The 22,266-nt window shown below is 33.5% G+C and overlaps 1 protein-coding gene across 1 annotated transcript in view; it reads right to left on the reverse strand.

The window, feature by feature from the left end:
- LOC132705368 (low-density lipoprotein receptor-related protein 4-like) overlaps positions 1-20,896 on the reverse strand; it is a 30,432-nt gene extending 9,536 nt beyond the window's left edge. The window contains exons 1-15 of the mRNA XM_060675922.1: positions 20,551-20,896; positions 15,799-16,104; positions 11,291-11,444; positions 11,045-11,226; positions 10,199-10,328; positions 9,221-9,327; positions 8,929-9,088; positions 7,924-8,074; positions 7,560-7,876; positions 6,138-6,324; positions 5,929-6,082; positions 3,865-4,629; positions 2,631-2,807; positions 2,417-2,578; positions 2,142-2,357 (exon numbers count right to left, since the gene is read on the reverse strand). Coding sequence (XP_060531905.1) covers positions 2,142-2,357; positions 2,417-2,578; positions 2,631-2,807; positions 3,865-4,629; positions 5,929-6,082; positions 6,138-6,324; positions 7,560-7,876; positions 7,924-8,074; positions 8,929-9,088; positions 9,221-9,327; positions 10,199-10,328; positions 11,045-11,226; positions 11,291-11,444; positions 15,799-16,104; positions 20,551-20,626 — 3,244 coding nt within the window. The 5' untranslated portion in view covers positions 20,627-20,896. The remainder of the gene's footprint in view (positions 1-2,141; positions 2,358-2,416; positions 2,579-2,630; positions 2,808-3,864; positions 4,630-5,928; positions 6,083-6,137; positions 6,325-7,559; positions 7,877-7,923; positions 8,075-8,928; positions 9,089-9,220; positions 9,328-10,198; positions 10,329-11,044; positions 11,227-11,290; positions 11,445-15,798; positions 16,105-20,550) is intronic.
- Positions 20,897-22,266: the final 1,370 nt, after the last annotated feature.

The raw sequence follows: 22,266 nt of genomic DNA on the forward strand, positions 1-22,266 counted from the left end.
TGTAAGAAAACTTTTGTTTAATCTTGTATAACCAAAAGTAAAACTTGGAATTTGAAAAGTTACAACATACAAATTTTACATTAGCGGCGTTGTTTAGGGACGCATATCTCCACATGAAAAGAATTATAAGGGCATTTACCGGACACCCAGTATATACCAGGTATAGTGTTGAGTACTTTACGAGTCCCACCTATATCTATTCAATCTCTTCTACGAACAGCAAGTTCCTATTGCATTAGCAGAATGATTAGATTTCAACAAACCTTTTACCAATTCGAGATTGCAACTTGTAATTATTAATTAGGATTTGATAATAATTTAATATATATATATATATATATATATATATATATATATATATATATATATATATATATATATATATATATATGTTTTTATATTTATTGTTCTATTTTTATGTTACTCGGTATATGTAAGACTTGACAGGCCACAGAACGAGTGATATATATCGGGTTACAACGTTCTACGTCTTCCGATTCTAAATCTCCAATCTAACATTTTTTTGGGATTGGATATTGTGACATCCTTTGTTTTATTGTGTCGTTTGATATTCTGTCTCTTCTAGATTTTCCGGTCGCTCTTCTCTAGTAGTTTTCTGTGTTTTTTCTTTCAAATGCCATACTTCAGAACTATATGTTATGATGATTTCAACGATTGAATTGTTTCTCTTTTGGTATTTACATTTATATTTTTGTCCCATACTATATTGTTTCGTATGCAAATTATTCTTCTGCCTTGGACGTTTCTCTCTGCTATTGCTTCGCCCAGAGTCCCCCTTTCTCGATTTTCATTCCTAGATGCAGTGTTTAATGGTATGCACATGTATTCGGTCGTGTCGATGTTGGGTTCCAAACCCCTCTCGTCATATTCTTCATCAGTTTGCGGGCCATGTAGTCGAAGTCATCCATATCTTGTGCAACGATAACTTGATCATCCGCGAACGATAGACTGTAAACTGTATACTCGTCATCCACTGGTAATCCCATATTCTTGCACTTTCGCTGCCAAATAAATTTGAAACATGTTTAAGGCCTTTGGCAACCGTTACTCCTGTTGTTAAACCATAACTTGTTTTAACACTAGGTCTTGTTCCTTGATATAAGGATTTATTATTTCTGAGTTTATATTGGTTTGTTGTAAAGTCTCCCACAGTTTTACTAGGGGTACGCTGTTATACGCTTTTTAAATCAACAAATAATTGTGGATTTTCCTGAAAGCCTGTTTGTTCTTCGGCCTCCATATTAGCATATTCCTTTCTATTCTATTTTTCTGTATTTTTCAATATATTCTACTAACCGTTATTCCTCGATAATTGTTACTCTTGTCTCTCTTTCCATTCTTCGGCTACTTCCAATGTGTTACCGCATCATTGAAATAAATGTCTCAATGCATAATACAATTTTTCACTTCCGCATTTTATAAATTCTAACGGGATATTTCCTGGTCTTAGGGCTCTGCCATTTTTTAGTGTTTTTCATGCTTTCTTGACCTCCGTGACTTATTTTTATTGGGGATCCTTGTATGACTATATCTGAGTCTACGCTTTGGTCATGTTTAAATTGTGGGCTATCTTCAGTGAGCATCATTTCAAAGTATTAGTTCCACTCTTGGGTAATATTAATGAGAGTACGTCTCTCCAACTTTTCGTACTTGTATGTATTGAGTTTGGCTCATGTCCTTTCCCATTGATTATTCCTTTTTTCGCATATCTAACTTCGTACTTTCGCTTGTGTATCTTTGAATCTCTGTTTGTCATTTACATTTTTTAAATTTCGTTAAATATTTGTTTTATTTTTTCCGATTTTCTTCTATTTCAGATTCGATCTCGTCATACCACCGGATTTTGTTGTTTTTGTTGTTTGACGCTCTTCTTTTGATAGCCTAGCGCTTCCACTGCCGCAGAGTGTCTGCATGTATTTATATATTTGTACTTTTCTTCCATATTGCTGAATTCTTGGTCTTGGTTACTGTCGTTATAAGTTATATGGCCTGCGAATAATTATAACAAAAGTAATGAATGTGCTCTTCAAAAGTAGCACATTTAGTTATTAACCATATCCGTATTCGTTCATAATATTTAGTCCAATTTTTATTGGTCCATCCAATCTGGCACATCTTACCTAAAATGATTTGTCGCGCGGAACCATCGAAATTGGCGGAAGCGATGATTCGCAAGGCACCATCCGTCCAATAAAGTTTCCCGGCTTGATGATCGACAGTTAAACCGTTCGGGAATGACAAGTTTTTCTGGATTATAATCATGCGACCGCTGCCATCCATATTGGCCCTCTCGATTCGTTTTTTCTCGCCCCAATCCGACCAAAACATAAGACCACCTATAATATAGAGAAAAACAACCAGTAATCATCTTGAAATTCCGCTAAGACAAATTTACTTTGGGGATCGACGGTTATGTCCTTGGGTTTGTCCAAGTTCTCCCATATTAGCAATGACCGCATTTCACCGTTCGAATTGGCAATTTCAATTCTGCTGGTCGATTCATCTGTCCAGTATAGTTTGTTGGTGACCCAGTCCACTGCCAGCCCGGACGGGGTCGCTGGAATTCAACAATAATTGACCAATCACCGCAAACAAATTAATTTTGTTACCTAAATTAGTACGGACTATAACCTGATGGTGGCTGCCATTCCAAAACGCCCTATTGATGGTGGACGTGGCCACGTCACTGAAGTAAATAAAGTTGTTTTTCGAATCCCATGCTACTGCAGTTGCCGCTTTAACGCCCTCGATGGGTATAACCATTTGGTATTGATCTTTGTTCCAGTCTGTGAATCACAAAATTGTATTTTTTTACAAATAAATAATTCGCTCGTAGTTTATAATGATTAGTGTTAAATTCAAACTTACAGTTGCCCATATTTTGTATGCATATTTTAATAGATCTTACTAAGGCTAAGAACGATTTTAAAAGATTTATGAGATTCGGCACTGAAAACTACTAAATAAAAAAGTTTAAATGATAAAATTGCTTATCATTCAGTTATTATTTTAGAAAATACAGATATTAGAAACTCCAGGACGATGATAAAATGAATAACTGCTAAAAAGATAATATCGAAAGAGATAAAGGATTGGAAACAAGTGAGAAGCCGTTTGTTATTAGGTAGTTTCAGCTAATATAATTTCAAGTCGACGGATAAAGTTTTCTTTTACCATTGTGAATAACTTCCTGCCTTACTTCGAAACTAAAGCGCAGATAAGGAATCCGATTTTAGACATATTTTCAATCACATACGCATAATTTTCCGAAAGTATCAAAATGGTTAAATAGTTAGTTTTCTACGAATTTCGTGTCTTCAGATTGTGTTGGTGACGTCGTTGGTTATTCAAAAAAGGTCAGGATTGACAAAACTGTAATCTTCTAAACACCTTATAGAAGATATTTAAAATTTGAGCTTCCGGAATGGGGTCTGAAGTTAGAAATTCGTTGAAAACATGTGTCTTACAATTTGTATTTCAGAGTTTTCAATTTCCTAACCTGTCCAGAGAACCCTGAAAATTTGATCAGGGTACCTAGAGATGAAGATCTTTTTAAATCCATTTATGTTATGTATTACCGTTTTACGTATAACAGTTCGTTTGAAGTTGATAAGGAAAATGATATACAGAATCAACATGAAGAAAAAGAAATCGGTTTAACTTGACAAAATATCGGATTTAGGGATCAGTTTTGACTGGTTCTCGATGCAGCTATGTTAACGGTCCTAATTGATTAATTTCGGGTTAAAAGGGTTAAAATGTAGGAGAGAAGATATGAAGTTAGTCACATTAACTGACGATTCTTTCTATAATGAAACCAAATAGTTATAAAAAATCCAATACCGTCCAGATGCTTAATCCTTAGATCTTTCTTTCTAGCAAACAACAAAAACCTTTCCGGTTTCTGACAAGATTTCTTGTCACTCTTTAATTTCTGGCCGAGTTTGCAAACGCAGGTGTAGGATCTCTTATTCGGTAGACATATGTGCGCGCATCCGCCGTTGTCGCTGCCGCATCGATTCCTGAACGATGGCTGCCTTTGAGGGTGATAACTATGAATATCCATGGGAAAATGCAAGTGAGAATGCAGAGTTCTAAATCCCGCTCCAGTAATCTTATTGGCGCTGCAAATGGATTTCGTATGCCAGTCGGTCCAGAAAATGGCGTCCTCAAATATTGTTATAGCGAACGGATGAGGGAGTCCTTTCGTAATCACTTTCTTCCTTTTACTCCCGTCCAGCTCGGCAGTTTCTATGACGTTATGCTTCGCGTCCGCCCAATAAATTTGATTGCTTGTAAAGTCGATGGTCAATCCGTTCGGCCAAAACACCGACTCCGTTATCAGACTCTTTCTGTTAGAACCGTCCATTTCGGCCCTTTCAATTTTTGGATTTGGCCCCCAATCAGTCCAGAAGACCAACGCCTTTCCCGGATGCACTACTATGGCTCTAGGTTTATCCAGTTCGCTGGCTGCTATTATCGCTCGTTGGGTACCGTCCAAATTAGACACTTCCACCCTCTTGGTTCCCGAATCCGTCCAAAAAAGTAGATCGTGAATCCAGTCTAATGCTATGCCTCCGGGTGACTCAAGTCCCGAACTGACAACAGCTGAAAATAGTGCATAATGGGAGATGGGAACCAAACAATTTTAAATTGAATAAATTATGACTTTTGAAGGCTTTGAATATTTAAAAAATTTTGCCATAGAGAATCGATTATTTTAATTTCTTACAATGCGACCAAAAATATAGTGCATTTATTGCTTTGACGTTTTAAGTAACCGCAAACCTTGCAGGACCGTGATTAAACCATACCAACAGATGTTTATTCTGCATTAAGTAGGGCTTGCCTGAGATGGACCGTAACTAATATTTGTAGAAACTAGAAATGTGTATTTTAAACATAAATCGAGCGTTTTAAATTTGATTATAATTTGATGATGATTATTTTCGAATCGCCAAATACTCTTAATGTTTTGGATAATGCGTATAATCTTATCATTCAGCCAAAATTAGAAAAAATCCAAATGCTTCTTCAAATAAGGAAGAAATTGAAGAATTTCTGTACGAAAGTGGTTTATATTGTGAAGGGAGCTACACGAAAAAAAAAAAAACTTATGGAATTATTAAAAATAAAACATTTTAATGAAAACTACAAAATCGATTCGATAGCACAACAAAACGGATGTGAAGTCTTGAGATTACCCCCTAGCATTGTATATTTAAGTCTATTGAGATGATTTGGTTCGAGCTGAAAGCACATATAAGAAGAAATAACACTGCACCAAAATTGAGTGGTAGTACCATAAACGTTTCGCCAAGAGGTAGCTAAAATATTAGCACAAAGCTGGTCTAACTGTGAAAAACGAGTAATAAAAGAAGAAAATATTTTTGAGGAAGATTAGTGGCGGAGTTAATCATTGACCTAGGTGACGACAGTAGCGATAGTGACGATACTTTATTATTATTGTATTTAATATTTTGTATATTAATAAGGATACCATGTACAAATGTAATGAAATAGAACGTAATAATTTTCCTATGGCGATCCTGGAATGGTTACGGGTAAGAGTCTGCTAGGCAGTAGATAAACAGTAGGCAAAGTTGATCACGGGATGGGTTGTAAAAGCACTATATTTCTGGTCTAAGTATAATATTGAATTTTCTCAAAAAATAATAGTGTATAAGTTTTTTTTACAAAGGACTTTTAATGTCCTGCTAGTACCTCATATGAATTAGAAAATTTGAACCACCTATCCCAAAATGGAAGCAAGAGAACTATATAATTAAAATAATGTAATAAAAATAGATAATAAATAAAAACTCAAGAATAAAATATTGGAAAAAATAAACCAAGCGCATGAAAAGTTTAAAAACAAATAAAATATTCTTGTTGTGTGACACTTACTTTCAATTTGGGTACCGTTAATGAAAGCCCGCTTAATCCTGTCCATGGATACGTCCGACCAGAATATTAACCTTTTTTTATAATGATAATCTAGAGAAATGGCATTATGGAGACCTTTAAGAATTTGCGTATATTTCGTGTTGCTTAAGCTCATCTGTAAATCAAATACCTGGTCGCATCTGACTCTACACCAAGACTTTAGCTGTTACCTGTCTGATATCGATCCTGTTGGCGAACAAGAGTGTTGGAGGTGCTCCCACGGCTTTGCAGGTTCTGAGGTCCGGTCTTAAAATGTATCCCGTCATACAACCACACTTAAAACTTCCAATCGTGTTATTGCAGGTTTGAGAACAAACCGGATCCGTGGCATACAGACACTCATCGATATCGTCACAGCTAAGGTAAAATTGTTTAGTGCCAAATGAAAGATGGATACACACATTGAAAGACACCAGAAAGCGTACAAGGCAGAAACAATATTTTTGGAAATAAAAGCAATTTCATTTGTCACGACATTTTGAAAAGTCATTATACTCTAACAGTCACGATTTTGTAGTATTGCAAGTCGCATCATTGTCTACCTGCAGTACAGATTGAATTTATAGTTTTTTTTTAGTGTTCGCTGAAGACTTGATCCTGTGCGTGCCTTTTATATCGCAACAAGTCAAGATTGCCATTTTTCGTAACACAATCTAGAAATCATTACGATAACCACCCCACACCTGACACCAAGAACAGAACACATCCCATCGTTGAGTTTATATCACAGAGGAATTGAATTTACAGTTTTTTTGAAGACTGATGCTATTGATCTTGTAGCCACAATTATTTGCGTTCCCTTTAATTGGCATCCTGAACCTGTCACCGATAACATTTCCGCCACGTCCTTTGTTGATGGTAAAATAAAATATTTTCTCTGAATTTAAACAACAACAATCTCGTATACTTTCCAAATGGTTATTAATAATAATAAAGGATTTGTTTGTGAATTAGGCCTCTGGTCAAACAATAATTAAGCAAAACGTTATAACTACATTTCTTAAAACATTTCGAACTTCATTGAACGTTGAAATAAAAATATTGTTCTTACTTACTTTTATGTTAAGATATTGATATGTAAGATGTTGATCTATTTTTATATATAATATAGTTTTTTATTTACTTAGTCCAGACTATATATTATTAAAGATATGAGAGATATAATATCTTTGGTATTTACGAAATTAGTAGAGAAATCTCTTCCCCTTCACTAAATATTTCTAACAAACATTTAGGTAGTATTAAATATTAAATCCAAATCGAAAAACCTATCTATATTATTACAGCCAATTAATTTAATTAATCTGATGTCATGCAATATGCAATGCATGCTCATAGAGCAGGTCATTGATGAGTGAAAAATTTAATTTAAATTTTATTGCACCTGAGAAATGAACAAACATTTTTAATTTTTGCATTCTTCAGTAAATGTATTATTACAATTTCAATGCTCGTAAAGGAATCGACCTCATTTCGAACCTCCAGGGAGTTAAAATTCGTTTTTATCTACTGCACAAATAGGTTTTACTTTAAGTGTTTGCCTGTTTGGCTTTCTGATGTTTGAATGCAATGCAATGCAATAGGCCACTTACCTGTAGCCATCTTGAGCCAAACGGTATCCGTTCAAACATGAACAGCTTTTCTGACCATTGGCCGTTGTGATACATAGCTGTTTACATTTCGTATTTCTTTCGCAATCGCGCGTTTTCGAGCAATTCCTTTCGTCTTCTCCTTTGGGACAGTCAGGTATACCATCGCAACGGTGTTTCAGGCCGATACAAAAACTAGTTGAAGTATCGTTTCTACCTGGTCCGGTACAGGGGAATTTTGATTCGTCGCAAACTATTTCGCAATTTTGCTCGTCTTCACCTTTCGGACAGTCATCCAAACCGTCGCACACCCAAGTTTTCTGAAAATCGAATATCACTCGCAATCCTTGACGGAGGGATGTCTTACCAATATACAGTCTCCACCGGGGCACGTAAATTCATCGGAAGAACAAGTCTTATTCTTAGAGTAATCACAGTTCACTTCGTCCTCATTATCGTCACAGTCCTTTTGATTATCACATACGAACCTCCTGGGAATACACTTACCGCTTTTACACCTAAGAGGATGATATTTACAATGAATTTCTAGGCAAAATTGAAACAACACATAATGTGGAATATTACGAATTATTGTCTTGAATTGATAAAGGACTATTGGCCATCACATACGTTAAATACAAAATGTCCCTCCGGCAACCAGAAAAAATGTAAAATTTGGCTAATATACTAAGGCTAATGTTTTATGCTTGTTTTAAATTAAAAATCCTAATAGTATGCTATGCAGACTTTAGTTAACACAATGTTTAGGAAGATCTTTGAATACTTTCAAGGAGTGACGTCAAAATGCTAAATTCTACACCAACATTTTTGAGTTATTTAATATTTTCTGTCAGAAATGACATTTGGTCAGGAGTGCCTGCAAGTCTTTTCCAATTTTAAACGCTTTTCTTGTAAAAAAACGGAGGATAATTTCAAATACAAGTTGGCGAAATTAAAATTAACAAAATTAAATGCATGTTTCCAACTATCCATATTTCGAAAAATATAAAAATTCGGAATATACAACTTCCTACAAAGTTACCTTAACTTTTTATTTTAAATAAGATAAGATTATAAAAAAAACTGGTTATTTTAAACCGTATTTTAAAAGAGTTATCAGTGAATTTCTTAGTGGGCTCATCTATGTTCCTCTTTTTTAATCTGAATTCGTAATAAAATATTTAATAAATAAAATGTGTTTCTTAAAAACAAAACAGAAATTAAGTGAATAAAAACGTTCTGAGTCTAATATAAACATTAACATACTTAGGGGCTGAAATTCCGACAAATTCAACAAATCAAACAAACACAAACAAAATACAAGAAATATGCTTTACCAGTCGTCGTTTACCAAAGAAAAAGAGGTACTTACTTAAACTCATCTGACACGCATTCACCGATGACCTTCGGACAATCATCTTCATCACTCCAATCATCACAATCGTCGTCACCGTCACATTTGAACTCGAATTTTATGCATTTGTGATTGTTGCACTGGAACTCGTTGTCGTTACAATGTGGCGGAACAATATCTGAAAATGGAAAATTAATAAAATTATGTGTTAACGTTTTTCCACTGATTTTTTTAAAGTTAAATGCTGAAAATTAGAAACTTTTTTCTTTGATTATTGGGGGCTTTTATTTAATAAAGAACTATCACATACCACAATCTCTTTCATCAGATCCGTCTGTACAGTCGATGTGTCTGTCACATTTCCAGCTCAATGAGATGCAAGTTGTGTCTCCACATTCAAACTCATCAGGGGTACATCTAAAATGCCGATTATATGTAGTCCATCGCTCTATTAAAATTTGGAATTTATCATTCGGTAGGTCCGTCTCTCCGTTCCTCCGTGGTTGTAAATTTAAAAATTCTTAAGATCTTAAGAAAATGACAAAGTACTTTTAAATTAGTAATAACTTAAACGAATTCACATCTTTTTAAAATATATTTTTTTAGCATGATTTGAAATAATGACCTACCTGCTAAAAAGGCAACAAAATTGCCGACGTAATGCTTGAAAGAAACTTCAAATATCCAGATTATCGTTTATTTATTGTCCATGGCAAATATTTATCAAGAAAAGTTTTAAATGACAGTTCATTTTTAATGGAATCATTTCTACTAACTTTATTTAAAACAGTAGATAGTTGAAAGGATTAAATATTAAAAATTATGTTGTATTATCTATTTTCTGTATGTTAAATTTGTATTTTATGGTTTGTATAGTATGGTTATATTGTTCATATTTTTATATTAATTTTTTCTAGCAATTACAATAAAACATTATTCTTGAGTGACAAAATAGTGAACTTCGCTTTATTATAATTAAGTGAAATTAGTTTAATTATTATTATTATCATAATTTTGTTATTTAAAACTCAAAAATATATTCTTACTAATTACTAAGATACTATTTGAACTTTTCTTCTTAAAATCACCTGTAAAACAACTTTGCTACGACTGTTACGTTATCAATTACCGTTTTATTTTTTAACAAGTGCAAAATAGCAAAAATGGACTAAAACTTTTATCTGAAATATGCACATAGTGGCCGTTCAACAGCTGTTTTTAAAGATTTAAAAATTATTAAATTTATAAATTTAAAATAAGCTCTGAATTTATGAGAATAAAAACATACCCGATTTTGGTGCAGTTCATTTCATCCGAAAAGTCTCTACAATCGTTGTCATTATCACAAATCCAGCTTTTGGGAATGCAGAGACCATTGTCGCATTGAAACTGATCCTTTGAGCAATTTGATGCAAACCCTAAAAATATATAGTGTGGGTCGAACGACATATTAAAAGTTTCGAAGATCTAAGAAGAAAGAACATTACATAAACTATATATACAAAACATTTTCAGAAATGCATAATGCTGTTAGATCTATCAATCAACTTTATTTTTATAGAGGTTTCAAAGAAATATTATTTTTTCCTAAAACGGCAGATGATAAAGTAGTAACACAAGTCATATAAAATTTGATGTAGCCTCAAACTTTGTACTTTTTTTATTTTAAGAAACCCGCGAATGAAAATAAGCAAATTATTTAATTTAATTCATTATGGGTTTATAAATATTAAAGTAAATACTAAACTTGGCCAACTTGTTAAGTTTTGATTAGCTGAGTACGTTTTGTGGCCTCCGGTTCCCAATATTTATAATTTTGGAATGCTTTTTACAGTCTCACTTAAGAAAATATAGATCGTTTTGAAAATCACCTGAATAAATCGTTCATTCTTTTAATATATTTAACACTTCTGCTAAATTATTTAGATTTAACCCCAAAGCCTACTACCTAGTAATTAAAAAATGAAATATATTAGAATTGAAAATGAAACATTTAAAATTATTTATAAAAATAGAGTGTATGCAACTATATATTTACGAAAAGGCTTCAAGCGAAAATAAAAAAATATTATGTTAAAATGAGATGAAATTCTATGATTCATATTTTAATTGTCACCAAAATTCTTTTGCGTACCACAACGAGTTTCGTCCGAGAAATCGCCGCAATCGTCATCGCCGTCACAAAGCCACTTCCTCGAAATGCAACGTTTGGTCCTCGGGCAAAGGATAAAATCAATTGTTGTGTTACATTTGACAATATGATTCTCGCAAGCCAATTCATCTTCGTTATCGTCACAATCCATGTGGCCGTCGCATCTGGAGAAATAAAAATCGGACACAGAGTTAACTGGCGTTGCAAATAACAAAAGAGATTATTTACCTGTTCTCGTATCTTATACAGGTGCAGGTCTTATAACACTGGAAAAAGTTCTTCTCGCATCGTTCTTTACATTGTTTCTCTGAACGCTCATCAGATTTTCCGGGTGGAATGAGGTCGAACGGAAAAACATACGGCCGGCGAGGATCGGATTTTCCTATAAAAAATGCGGAATAATTTATTGACACATTATTATTGAAATTCACAACTAATATACCTGGGAGTTGTTGAATGATCAGAATTCAAAAATGCTACCAGCAATGTTGCCAGATTTACCACTTTTGCGTTACACGACATAATTTTGTTATTTTAAATGAAATGTCCTATTTATTTTTGTTGCAATGACTTGCGCATGTCGAATTTAGTAAAGTCTCATTATTTCAAAATTTTATTTAGGTAAATTACTGAAACACGGCAACACCGCTTTTCCACTAATCCAGCAAAGTTGTCCGAATTTTGGAGGTTTTTCAACATAGGAAATTTTAGAAGTGAAACGTTAGCAGAATTATAAATATTTTTTTTAATTCTGCATGTTCAAAAACCCTCAGGTATTGAATGTTATCGTTCCAGCTTTTTCAGGACATATTTAGTTTATATTGGAGTTCCGGTATTTTTTACCTACCCTGTAGACATACTTGGTTTTTAAGTCTAATCTTCTAGTGAAAATGTCAAGGTGCACAATTTAGTACAGAACTTCTAGAAATTAGAGCCAAAAATAGCATAAACTCTTATGTTCTGCGATGGTTCGTTAAATCCGCTTAGAAGTGAAGAAAAATTTATTATTTATTTTCGAAATCAACCAAAGATTACATTTTAGTTAAACCCCAATTTTCCAATAAATACATCACCCAGACATGTGTGACGAAGTCAGAATGAAATTTGTATTTTTACTTTGAGCGAAATTTGGTTTTTTAGTACTAAAGTAGAGTCAGGAGAAATAAATAACAAAGGACACGAAATCATTAACGAACTCGCTTGGCACTAAATAAATACACAAAAGATTAGCCAGTTGTAAACATAGAAAGAATTTATTCATTGAACTTGATTTTCCAGTAATTGAAAGCGTAGTCAATACAACAGAAATTCTCTGAAATCCAGCCGGAGTTATTTAGCGAATTCGGAATATCGGAGCTTTTATGCAATGACAAAGGTCAGAATTTCGACGTATTTGAAATGTTTTGCAGATAAAGCGATAAAACGAGTGGTGGGTGAATTGAAAATTGTTGAGTTGAAAATTTACAACTCGTTGATTCCATGGCAGGTGCATTTAATTTAATAGAGTGGAATCAAATGTGAAATTATTTGTTTGTACCTATAAATTTGTTTGTAATTTAACAACGCAAATCGGAAACGATTTACATGTAATTAACAACGATAATTTAGTCAAACTCTCTAGCTTTTTCCTAAAGGTGTGCCAATTAGTACCAAGAATTTAAAAACCACCTTTTAGAAAGAAACTTCTTTTATTTTAGAACAAAACATTAACTATTATCGTTTGGAGATCATAAACTGCAAAGTAGATTTTTTATTTAAGTAGCGATGTGAGAGTTTATGTGAAAAACCCCACAAGCCAACACCAAATTCAATGAAAATAAGACGTTATACTGTTTTGTAAATTGCACATAAATGCAATTGCATTTTACTGGGTCATTAATAAAATATTATTGTATTGCCACGGTATTGAAGTTGAAGAAAACAAAACGGAAGGAATAATAGTATATTATGGAGCAAGTTTCATATTTGTACGACTATTAGTTTGTGCTAAACACTAAAACTGAAACTGAAAGACTGAATGACGTGTGACCTGACCGTCAGATAGGACAAACGTCAAAATTCCATTGCTAGTTAAGATATACCGAAAAATTACAATCAAGTACCGTAAATTCCTTGTATTGGCACGGTATAGTGTTTAACGAGGCTGGTGTCTTGAAGTGACATATGCCTGATCGGTGCATATTTCGTTAATTTAGAGTAAAATGTAGAAAAAATATGTTGCAGCTCAATGTATAGCGAGTATTTATTCTTGTTCGGTTGTGATTTAAACCTTTTTCGTATTTATTGATTTTTATTTATTTATTTATCCAAAAACAAAAGAGTGTTACAAACTAGTATCGGAACCTTAGATTACAATCAAAATAAAACAATTGTATAATAAGCTTGGTATTTTATGTAAGTGTTTTTAAGTTTAAGTAGAAAGTGTAGTCACTGCAAATATACTTTTAATTTTTGACAATATTGCTCTCTTGTTTTTGCTTCACCAATCACTTTTGGTGTAGAGTTATTTGTCTGAATGCTGGTGAAATTATTGGTGATCTTTTTACTTTAAGAGTTTTTGAAAAATTATTTTTAAAGTCACTTTCACTACGTTTATTTTGACTATGCATTTGTTTCACTAAGTTACTGTTTAACAATTTATTCTTTATGAAACATATATATTATGCTTGTTTAACAGTTACAATTTTTTTATGTTTTTGTTGTTTTGGACACTATTTCTATTGAAGTGAGATGGTTTATCTTAAATATGGTTTTTACTGCTATGTTTTGAGTTCTCTGTAATTTATCTTGCAGATAAGTGGGAAGACTTCCTCAACATGGAATTAAGTACCTTATATGAGATGAACTGTCGGTACACCGTTTTGTTGCACCATAGATAAGAGCAATTTTTTTATGATTTGGTTCATACGTGTGTCTCCCTCAAGTTTATTTGTTAAGATTAGCCGTAAGTGTTTAAAATTTTGTACTTCTTTCAGTTTAACATTGTTCAGGAACAAATTAATATCACAGTTTTGTTTGACGATCATATATCATATATCGTGTAGTGTTTGCGGTCTTTGGCGTCTTCGTGCAACACCTCTGAAGCCCATTTTTTGTAATTTATGAATCATTATATCAATGTTCACTGTTGCGAATGCTTTTCGCAAATCGATAAATATTGTTAAGACATATTTATTTTTGTTAAGTTCTCCTGATATGTGCTCTAGCAGGCCTGCTGAGGCTCCAAAAGGTACTGCTGTTTTTGTGGAAATCATATTGATGTGGGTCAAACCTATAAATTTTACTATCTTTTTTTAAATTATTTTTTCTGTTATTTTTGAAAATGTATTTAGGACAGAAACTGGTTTATAATTCCTACTGGTTTATAATTCCTAAGGCCCTTTGGCGAGTTTTTTTTGTATACTGGTGTTATTTTTACTGTATTTAGTTCTTCAGGAAACATGCCAGTTTCTAGGATAGGGTGTCCTGAAGTTCTATTAAGTCTGTCGACTCAAGGTAAATTGACTCCTCTCCTTCTTCTTTTCTTAACCGTTGATTTATAGTAAAATTAATTTTTGGTATTGTTATTATTGTTAATTGATTTAGAATTTTTTTTGTTCTCTTTTTAGGAAAATTATTTTCTGCTTCATGTTTCATGAACTTTCTTTGTAAATAAAATATGTCTTGCTTTCTTTAATTTAGTTCTTCCCTTACTAACAGTCTCCTATCGGTTTTGTCGCATTACTGCATTTTCTATCTAAATAATTCGTTATTTTTAATCGAATGAGTGATGCGGTAAACGAGTAAAGGGCGAAGATCATCAAACAGCGCGTTTTTGAGTTAAACGCACAAAAATTAAATTTTGGCAAAAAAAATGAAAAGTACGTACCGGTTTTCGGGAGTGAAACTAATTTAACCATAATTGGACTAAGATCTCATTCTGGGGCCACGGCTCCCTACCATAGCGGCACGGGTAAGTCCCTTACAATTTTATAATAACAGTATCACTCTTATATAATGATTTCGTTTTAATAACTGCCACTCTACAAAAGTAAGTCACTCAAAAAATAAATAAATAAATTGATATACAGTCCACTAGGCAATCCAAACAATGCGCTCTCGAGGTGCACTAAACAATTGTTAACCTAGCTTTATCTCATGAATACCGCATCTTTTATTATATGTATTGTGAGCTTTACCAGTAACCTAATTACTTTTCACTGTTTTGTACTTTAATAAATAATAACATAAAAAAATACATATCATAAAGAAAATTGGGTTCAAAATTGAATTATTGAGTTACGGGATAGATATATCAAGCCAAAAAAATGATCTATGTCGATCTATTGTGACAAGCGAGACGAATGGGAGTATTGAGTGCAACTCTGCGTTCCGGAACTCGGGCGTACGCAACACCGCGCTAGCTCGTCAGTCAGTTGAAAAGAGAAGCCGGGTCGCACAAATATAAATAATCGACGTAATGTATATAAGGTTGTAAGTAAATAATAAATTTTTAATTATATTTTTATTATTACGACCGACGACGAATTAAATATTTATTTTCCGATCTTGGATAAAATTTTTAATTATTATAAATATTTCCTGTAGCTCTGCCACTGGAATTGTAGTGAGTGGCTCGTTTGTGGTCGATTTCAACTGGTATTTTTTTCCACCAAAGAGAAAATATCAGGTAGGATAAATTAAATAATTGTTAGTAAAAGGCAACAATTTTACGCACTAAAACAATGCGTTCTTACCAGAATATTTTTTTCTAGCCTCGCCTTTGGAGTTGTCGATTTTCTGCCTCTGTAGATCGATAAAAAACGGAAGTTGTTCTCCTGGATAAATCGGCCATGGTGGATATACTATCGGAATCGGTAAAATTGGTACGTGCGATTGGAAATAGGGTCTCAGAGTCGTCTTCACGCCGAAACGTTTGTGGCCAGTGGCCAGTACCGTTTTCGCTCCTGCTGGACGAAGCGATCCAGATCCGAACATTTGACGTGCCGCTCCTGGATGAACTGCAGACGTCGAGTTTGCCTGGTATTCTGGCGAACATTTCACTAGAAATTACATCCATATAAATGCAAAATTTTATTTTGGTCTTAGAATTGTAGTGGTATCGAACAGTGCATATAAATATTTATGATAAAAGAGTTGCCACTTAATTAAAGAAACAATTTTTTAGAGAAAAACTAATTGCAATTAGTACAATTAAATAAATATAATTAATATTAGTAAAGTAATATTATTATATTATAGTGTAAAAGTTAGTTAATCTTTACTATTTTCTTTCCAATAAATTAAAAGTGGGACATATTTGTCACTTTTTCAAAGAAATTTCCACATGCTGTTGCGTCGGGTATTGACTCTTGTCTGCTTCACGGGATGTTTGATAATTTTCCTACACTCTCCAATTTTTGCATAATAGAAGAGAGCGCTAGATCCAGGTATTTTGGTGTTATTGAGTAAAATCTGGTGCCCTGTTTTATGATGATGTTCAGAAACTGCTGATATTGCGTTTTTGGTCGAAGTCTCACAGATCTATGGTGTTCTGTTAATCTGGTTCATATTTTTCGACATGTTTCTCTGATGTATTCTTTGCCATGGATGCACGATATACTGTAAACACTACAGGAATGTTATCTTTATCCGATCGTAGATATTGGGAGATTTGTTGATAAGTAGAGAAGCTTGTTTTGATATTATATTATTTCAGAATTTTTGATATTTCTTCGGTGATAATTTGAACTACAGCTACTAATGTAGGGTCATTTACCAAGCTGTTTTATTTAAGTGGTGCTGGTGTAGTGTATTTTTTGATCGAAAGTATGAGTCCTGATAACGGCAATCGTTCGAGAAAAGAACTCAAATGAGATGTCTTAATTCCTCGTTCAGAGATGCGGAAGGAATTAATCACGGAATATTTTTATTTTTTTTAAGTTTACGTAATTTAGAAAGGATTGCGGAGATTTGTCGCCGTGTTTCCAGATAACGAAAACATAATCTATATATCTTTTCCACAGTTTAGGTTCTTCAAAATGCTCAGTAAGAATTTTCGCGACGACAACCGATTAACGTGTACGTTACGTGTAAATTATATTCCAGATTAATAGTTTTTGATTAAATTTAGAAGGGCAGCAGGCAGGTTTTCAAATTATGAGATCTCTGAAACGATGCCTAATATTTCGGAAATAAAAATATCATACAAACATATTTTTTAATTCTTGAATTAGTGGGCTACAATTAAGCACAACAATGGTATTTTTTCCCGTCAACGGTTTCAAAATATAGGCTAGACATGGTGTTAGAGCTAACAATAGGTCCAAACGGTATAGTTGTTTTGTGAATTTTTTAAAGACCGGAGAGCAGAAGAATTTTGGGCGGGAGTCTTGAGAACTAACCATCTCTTTTACGGATCCGGAAAGAGATGATCGCTGAAAAGTCAGCAGCATGTTTAATGAAACGTCAGCAAGGCAAAATTATTTTCCAAATTCGTTCTCTCGTATGGTACACTAATACAGGAAATTTTTTTTGTATTCGCTTGAGTATCTACCGCAAAGGTGCTAGAGTTGGCTAACTAATGTCGTTTGTAAAATATATATTTTTTACTCTATAAAAACTAGGAGCAACACATTACACGATATTATGCAGACCTCCATAAATACAGCAGTGGGGAAGGAATGCCCTCTCCTTTGGTATGGGCTATATTGATTGACGACTTACTGCAAAAACGGTCGGCAGGGGCTTTTACTACCTAGGATAGTAATTGTTAACCCGAAGAAAATGATATGTTTCATTCACTATCTGGCGAATTCTGACAGGACTGAAACCGCCGGTAGTATATACAGTAAAGCTACCATTTTGCAAGGAAGCAAAGTATTTAGGAGTCACCAAAAGCTTACTTGTCAACGACGGCATGCCCAAAAAATCACAATTAGGGCATCAATTGTACTAGGAAGGTGCAGACGAATGTGTGAAATGAACTGGTGCCTAATGCCAAAAATGACATTTAGTAAGTAAAACCAGCACAGTAATAAAACCCATAATAACGTATGGAGCCGTTGTTTGGTGGACAACAACCATACAGGTTGAGGCGATAAGACTGCTATGAGCACAAAGCCCACTGTAGCGCTGTAGGTGCTACTGAATATCCCACTAATACAGATCTAGATACAAGGCCAGTCACTAATAATTGGTGGATATATCAAGAAAATGACATTCTTACAGGGAGATAAGGGCACATCCATTCCTAGGGTTGCTTATGTATAACACAACATCCAATCATTGCTGAGCCAGGAGAAGCAGGACAAAAATTAAATTTTCTTTCCAATGTATAAGTGTTCCGCAGCCCTAGAACATTGTGCAAAGTAAATAAAGAAGACAAAGAAGCGGCAATGAAATATATGCAATCCAGAAAAATAACATCCAAGTTAGTTCTGGATTGTTAAACGAGACAAGTCAGAATAAAGTGACAAGTGACAAATTACATCCGTGACAAGAATGTCACGAATGTAATTTAAAATTTTCCAGATAACGATGAGAGGTTTATTGTAGTCAATCTACGTAATTTTGGTTATTTTTGATAAGAATCATAGATTTGTTACCTATAAATAAATGACGTTTCAAACTTAAGTATTAAATTCCAGAAAAAACAGTTACGATGGAAAAGAACTGTGGAAAAAATGTCAATTGAATTGTTTTTTTTTTGCATGAACGAATAACCTGAGATAACTGCGTTTGTCCGGATCCAAACCATCTTCATGAATGGAGCCGTTCATTCAAGGCAGAGCATAACTTGGAAAATCGATACTAGGGCGCAAGGTTACAACGTCAGCACAGCGCGTGCTATCGCTAAGCGTTATTGGGTTATTTCTGTTTTAGTACGTTGTCTATGAAATCTCGTAAACTAATTAAGTTGAAATTAGTTCATTCATATTCATTTATTAGAATACGGACAACTGAATTTATGAATGCAATGAATTGAATTCATAAAAAGAAACTCGCATCTGCTTGAGAAGCATTATAAAAATATTTTCCTGCCCCCTACTCTAAAATGTAGAAACTACCTCTTTAAGACGTTAGGTTCATTTACCAGGGTCACGAGCCAATTCAGATATTTAGTACATTATGTTTCAAATTGACTAATACTATTTACAAATCTTCCGGATTCCTCCTGCATCGGGTGTTGATGAATCTAACTTTAGAGCTTATTTGAAAGTATTTCATTTTGTTCTGTTGCTGTTCAGTTTTAGTTAAGCTCTGAAGAAGCCAAAAGGATGATCCAGAACATTTCTAAATAGTATTAGTCAAACTTGTTACATAATGTACTATTATATATATCTAAACCTGTGAATGTAAGTTTATTAATAACACCTAAACCACAACTTAAAGAATGATTTGGGCAAGCGTTTTGCTAACCCATAATCTAATTAGTACCGACAAGGGCAAGAAAATGGTGTGGTCAATATCAAGGTTTGCTTATGGTTTTTATTTTTTAAATTATATACTATAACACAGAAAAATGTCTTTCTCGTGACACAAGATTAATATAAAATTTACACCTATTGCCTGTACTATATTTATAAAAACAATATTTATAAAAATTTCCTAACTATCTTGTTTGTTTAATAAAAAGATGTTTTATGGGTTTTATGATCTTGCAGGCAATAATACCCAGACTTCAGTTTGCCAACGTATCGAAATATATATATTATATAATATACTATATTATATGTAATAATTATTGCAATTATGTAATAATTATGGTAATTATGTAATAATTATTGCCTGGCAAGATCTTGCAAACCATAAAAATACCTTTTGATTAAACAAAAAGGATAGCTAGGAATTATTAAAAAGTTTAATTAATACTGTCGATAAATCCGTAAATGTTGTGAGCTAATTAGCAGGAATACGAAACAATTGTTAATTATAATTTTTATATTATAATATAATATGTTAGAGTATATATAATAATCTTATATACAATATATTATTGCCTCACAGGATCCTGCGACCCATAAAAATATATGTCCATTAATTAAACTCCTTATAATATAAATAGTAATATAACATAATATAAATAATAAATTTAATACACAAACAGTTCAATGTACGATATTTCTAGAAACCTTAGGAGGCCCTGCCAAATTTGTTATTAATAATTGTTTCGTATTCCTCTTAAATAGCCCAAAACAGTTTTCTCGAAGATATTAATTACCCTGGTCAGTAAATATTTAATTTTTATACAAAGAGAGTTCAATATAAAAAAAGTTCTATTCAAATTAGTTCCGCCACTGATAGTTTCGTTAGTTTTATATAGATATTACGTATTTCGCAACAACCGATTCGCACGCCATATTCGAGAAGTAATTGGGCATAAACACAACCCACACACTAGGGTGGTATCGCATATTTATCAGCTTGATTCTCAAAAATGCAGCCTCAAGACAAACATTCGATAAAATTGCTCGCAACCACTAATAAATAAACGAGATCTTACTTACCGTAGGCGAAGAAAAGAATAAAGATAGCCAAAATCCACAAAACTCCGCCTCGAAAGTCTGTTACAACTTTGAGCATTTTCCAATAAAATGTGTAAAAGGGTGCATGGAAACACCCTCACACCTTACGCTCTCCTCTTGTACGTGAACATTTTAATCAACCAGTCGCCAAAGTACATTAAGTTCTGTGGGTGGGACCCGGATTTTAAATTTGCCTTTACAGCAATTTCTGGACCACACGTTCAATCATTTAATGTCGTAATGATGCACGAATCGCCACAAACATATTAAAAATGATCAGCACTTTAAATATCACCGTGAACTTCATGGAAAATAGTCGAGTCGCATCGATTTCTCTGCCTTGCCAAAATTAGTGGAGGATTTGAGAGCGGCGCAGATATATATATGGAGGATATCGGTCCTGTTGCGGATTCTGCGCCGAGTCTCATCCCACGCAATTTGAGAGAACGACTACGGTCTATAATATTGTGGAAAAATAAAAGGGCTAATTTTGATTACTAATTTTGTCCTTGGAGGTAAACAGAAGACGAAGCGGTCTGCTATGAGCATTCAGACCTTCACCTTTGTCATCGTGATTTTCACGGGGACCAATATCCGTCGCAAAATTCAAAAAATAATAAAGTCTGTAAAGCGCATTCTAACAACAGAATGCAACAGAACTATTAGATGCAGCTGTTTCATTAAAAAATTTCTCTGTTGCTAAATATGCAAAAAAATAAATTATTGAAATATTTTATTTTATAGTATATTGAAAGAAGTGTGATAAACTACACTTTAGTGACGAGTATGTTTTGTCACTAGCGAAGCGAGTGTTCAATAAGCGAATGGCTGAAGTTCATCGCCGTGGGTAAAATCTACCGTAATCATCCGATCGCTCCTAAACCAATGAGTAAAGTATCGGAAATAGTGGTGGCGGGTGGTTACTAAGCGAGTGACTGAAAAAGTTTATATGCGTGATATATGCTTTACTTTGCCTACGACGATTAGTTTTTAGATACATTTTTGGAAAAGAGCAAGAATTTGAGTGGCGTGTGACGTAACCTTGAGAACTCTTGACACTTTTCGTATACCTGGTCAGTGCATAATTGAGTATTTTAGAGTAAAGTGTTGAAATGGGACACGAGGCATTTTTTTTGTTCAGGTAATTGTTAATCGGCTTTCCTTGACTTTTTAATTATTTGATGTTAAAAAAATTAGCTTCGATTCATAGGGCGACATAGAAGGAGATAACTAAAAATTGTCAATGATAAGGGTGTTTTTTTAGGTATTTTTAAGCAGTGTCAAGCAGAAAATGTCACTCAGTTTTGGTTTTAATTATTATTTTTAAAATTGCATTTGACCGCGACTGAATCTTTTTCGGAGATTTCCCACAGCTTGAATTTTGACGGTTGTCATGTCGGTGAATGTATTCGTGTTGTTTTTGCAAAAATGTTCCCGAAAAGTAATGGTCGTAGAAAAAGTATAGTGAGCAACACGTTTGGTAAACTTTTTAAACTCGTGACTCAGATGCATAATATACTATTAAGTCGTAACGCGGAGAAAAAAAAATTCCATTAACTTATTTCGAACTAATAAAGTGCCTTCGAAAAATGACCTTTTTTTCATCTCAATGTGTAAAAATTTGAAATTTTTGAATTTTTCAAATTTAAAATAATCAATTAGTATATCCTATTCTATCTGCCTTTTTAGAGTCTCTTC

This window comes from Cylas formicarius, unplaced genomic scaffold, assembly GCF_029955315.1.
Source record: "Cylas formicarius isolate icCylForm1 unplaced genomic scaffold, icCylForm1.1 PGA_scaffold_7__23_contigs__length_41026272, whole genome shotgun sequence".
NCBI classification, from domain to species: Eukaryota; Metazoa; Arthropoda; class Insecta; order Coleoptera; family Brentidae; genus Cylas; species Cylas formicarius.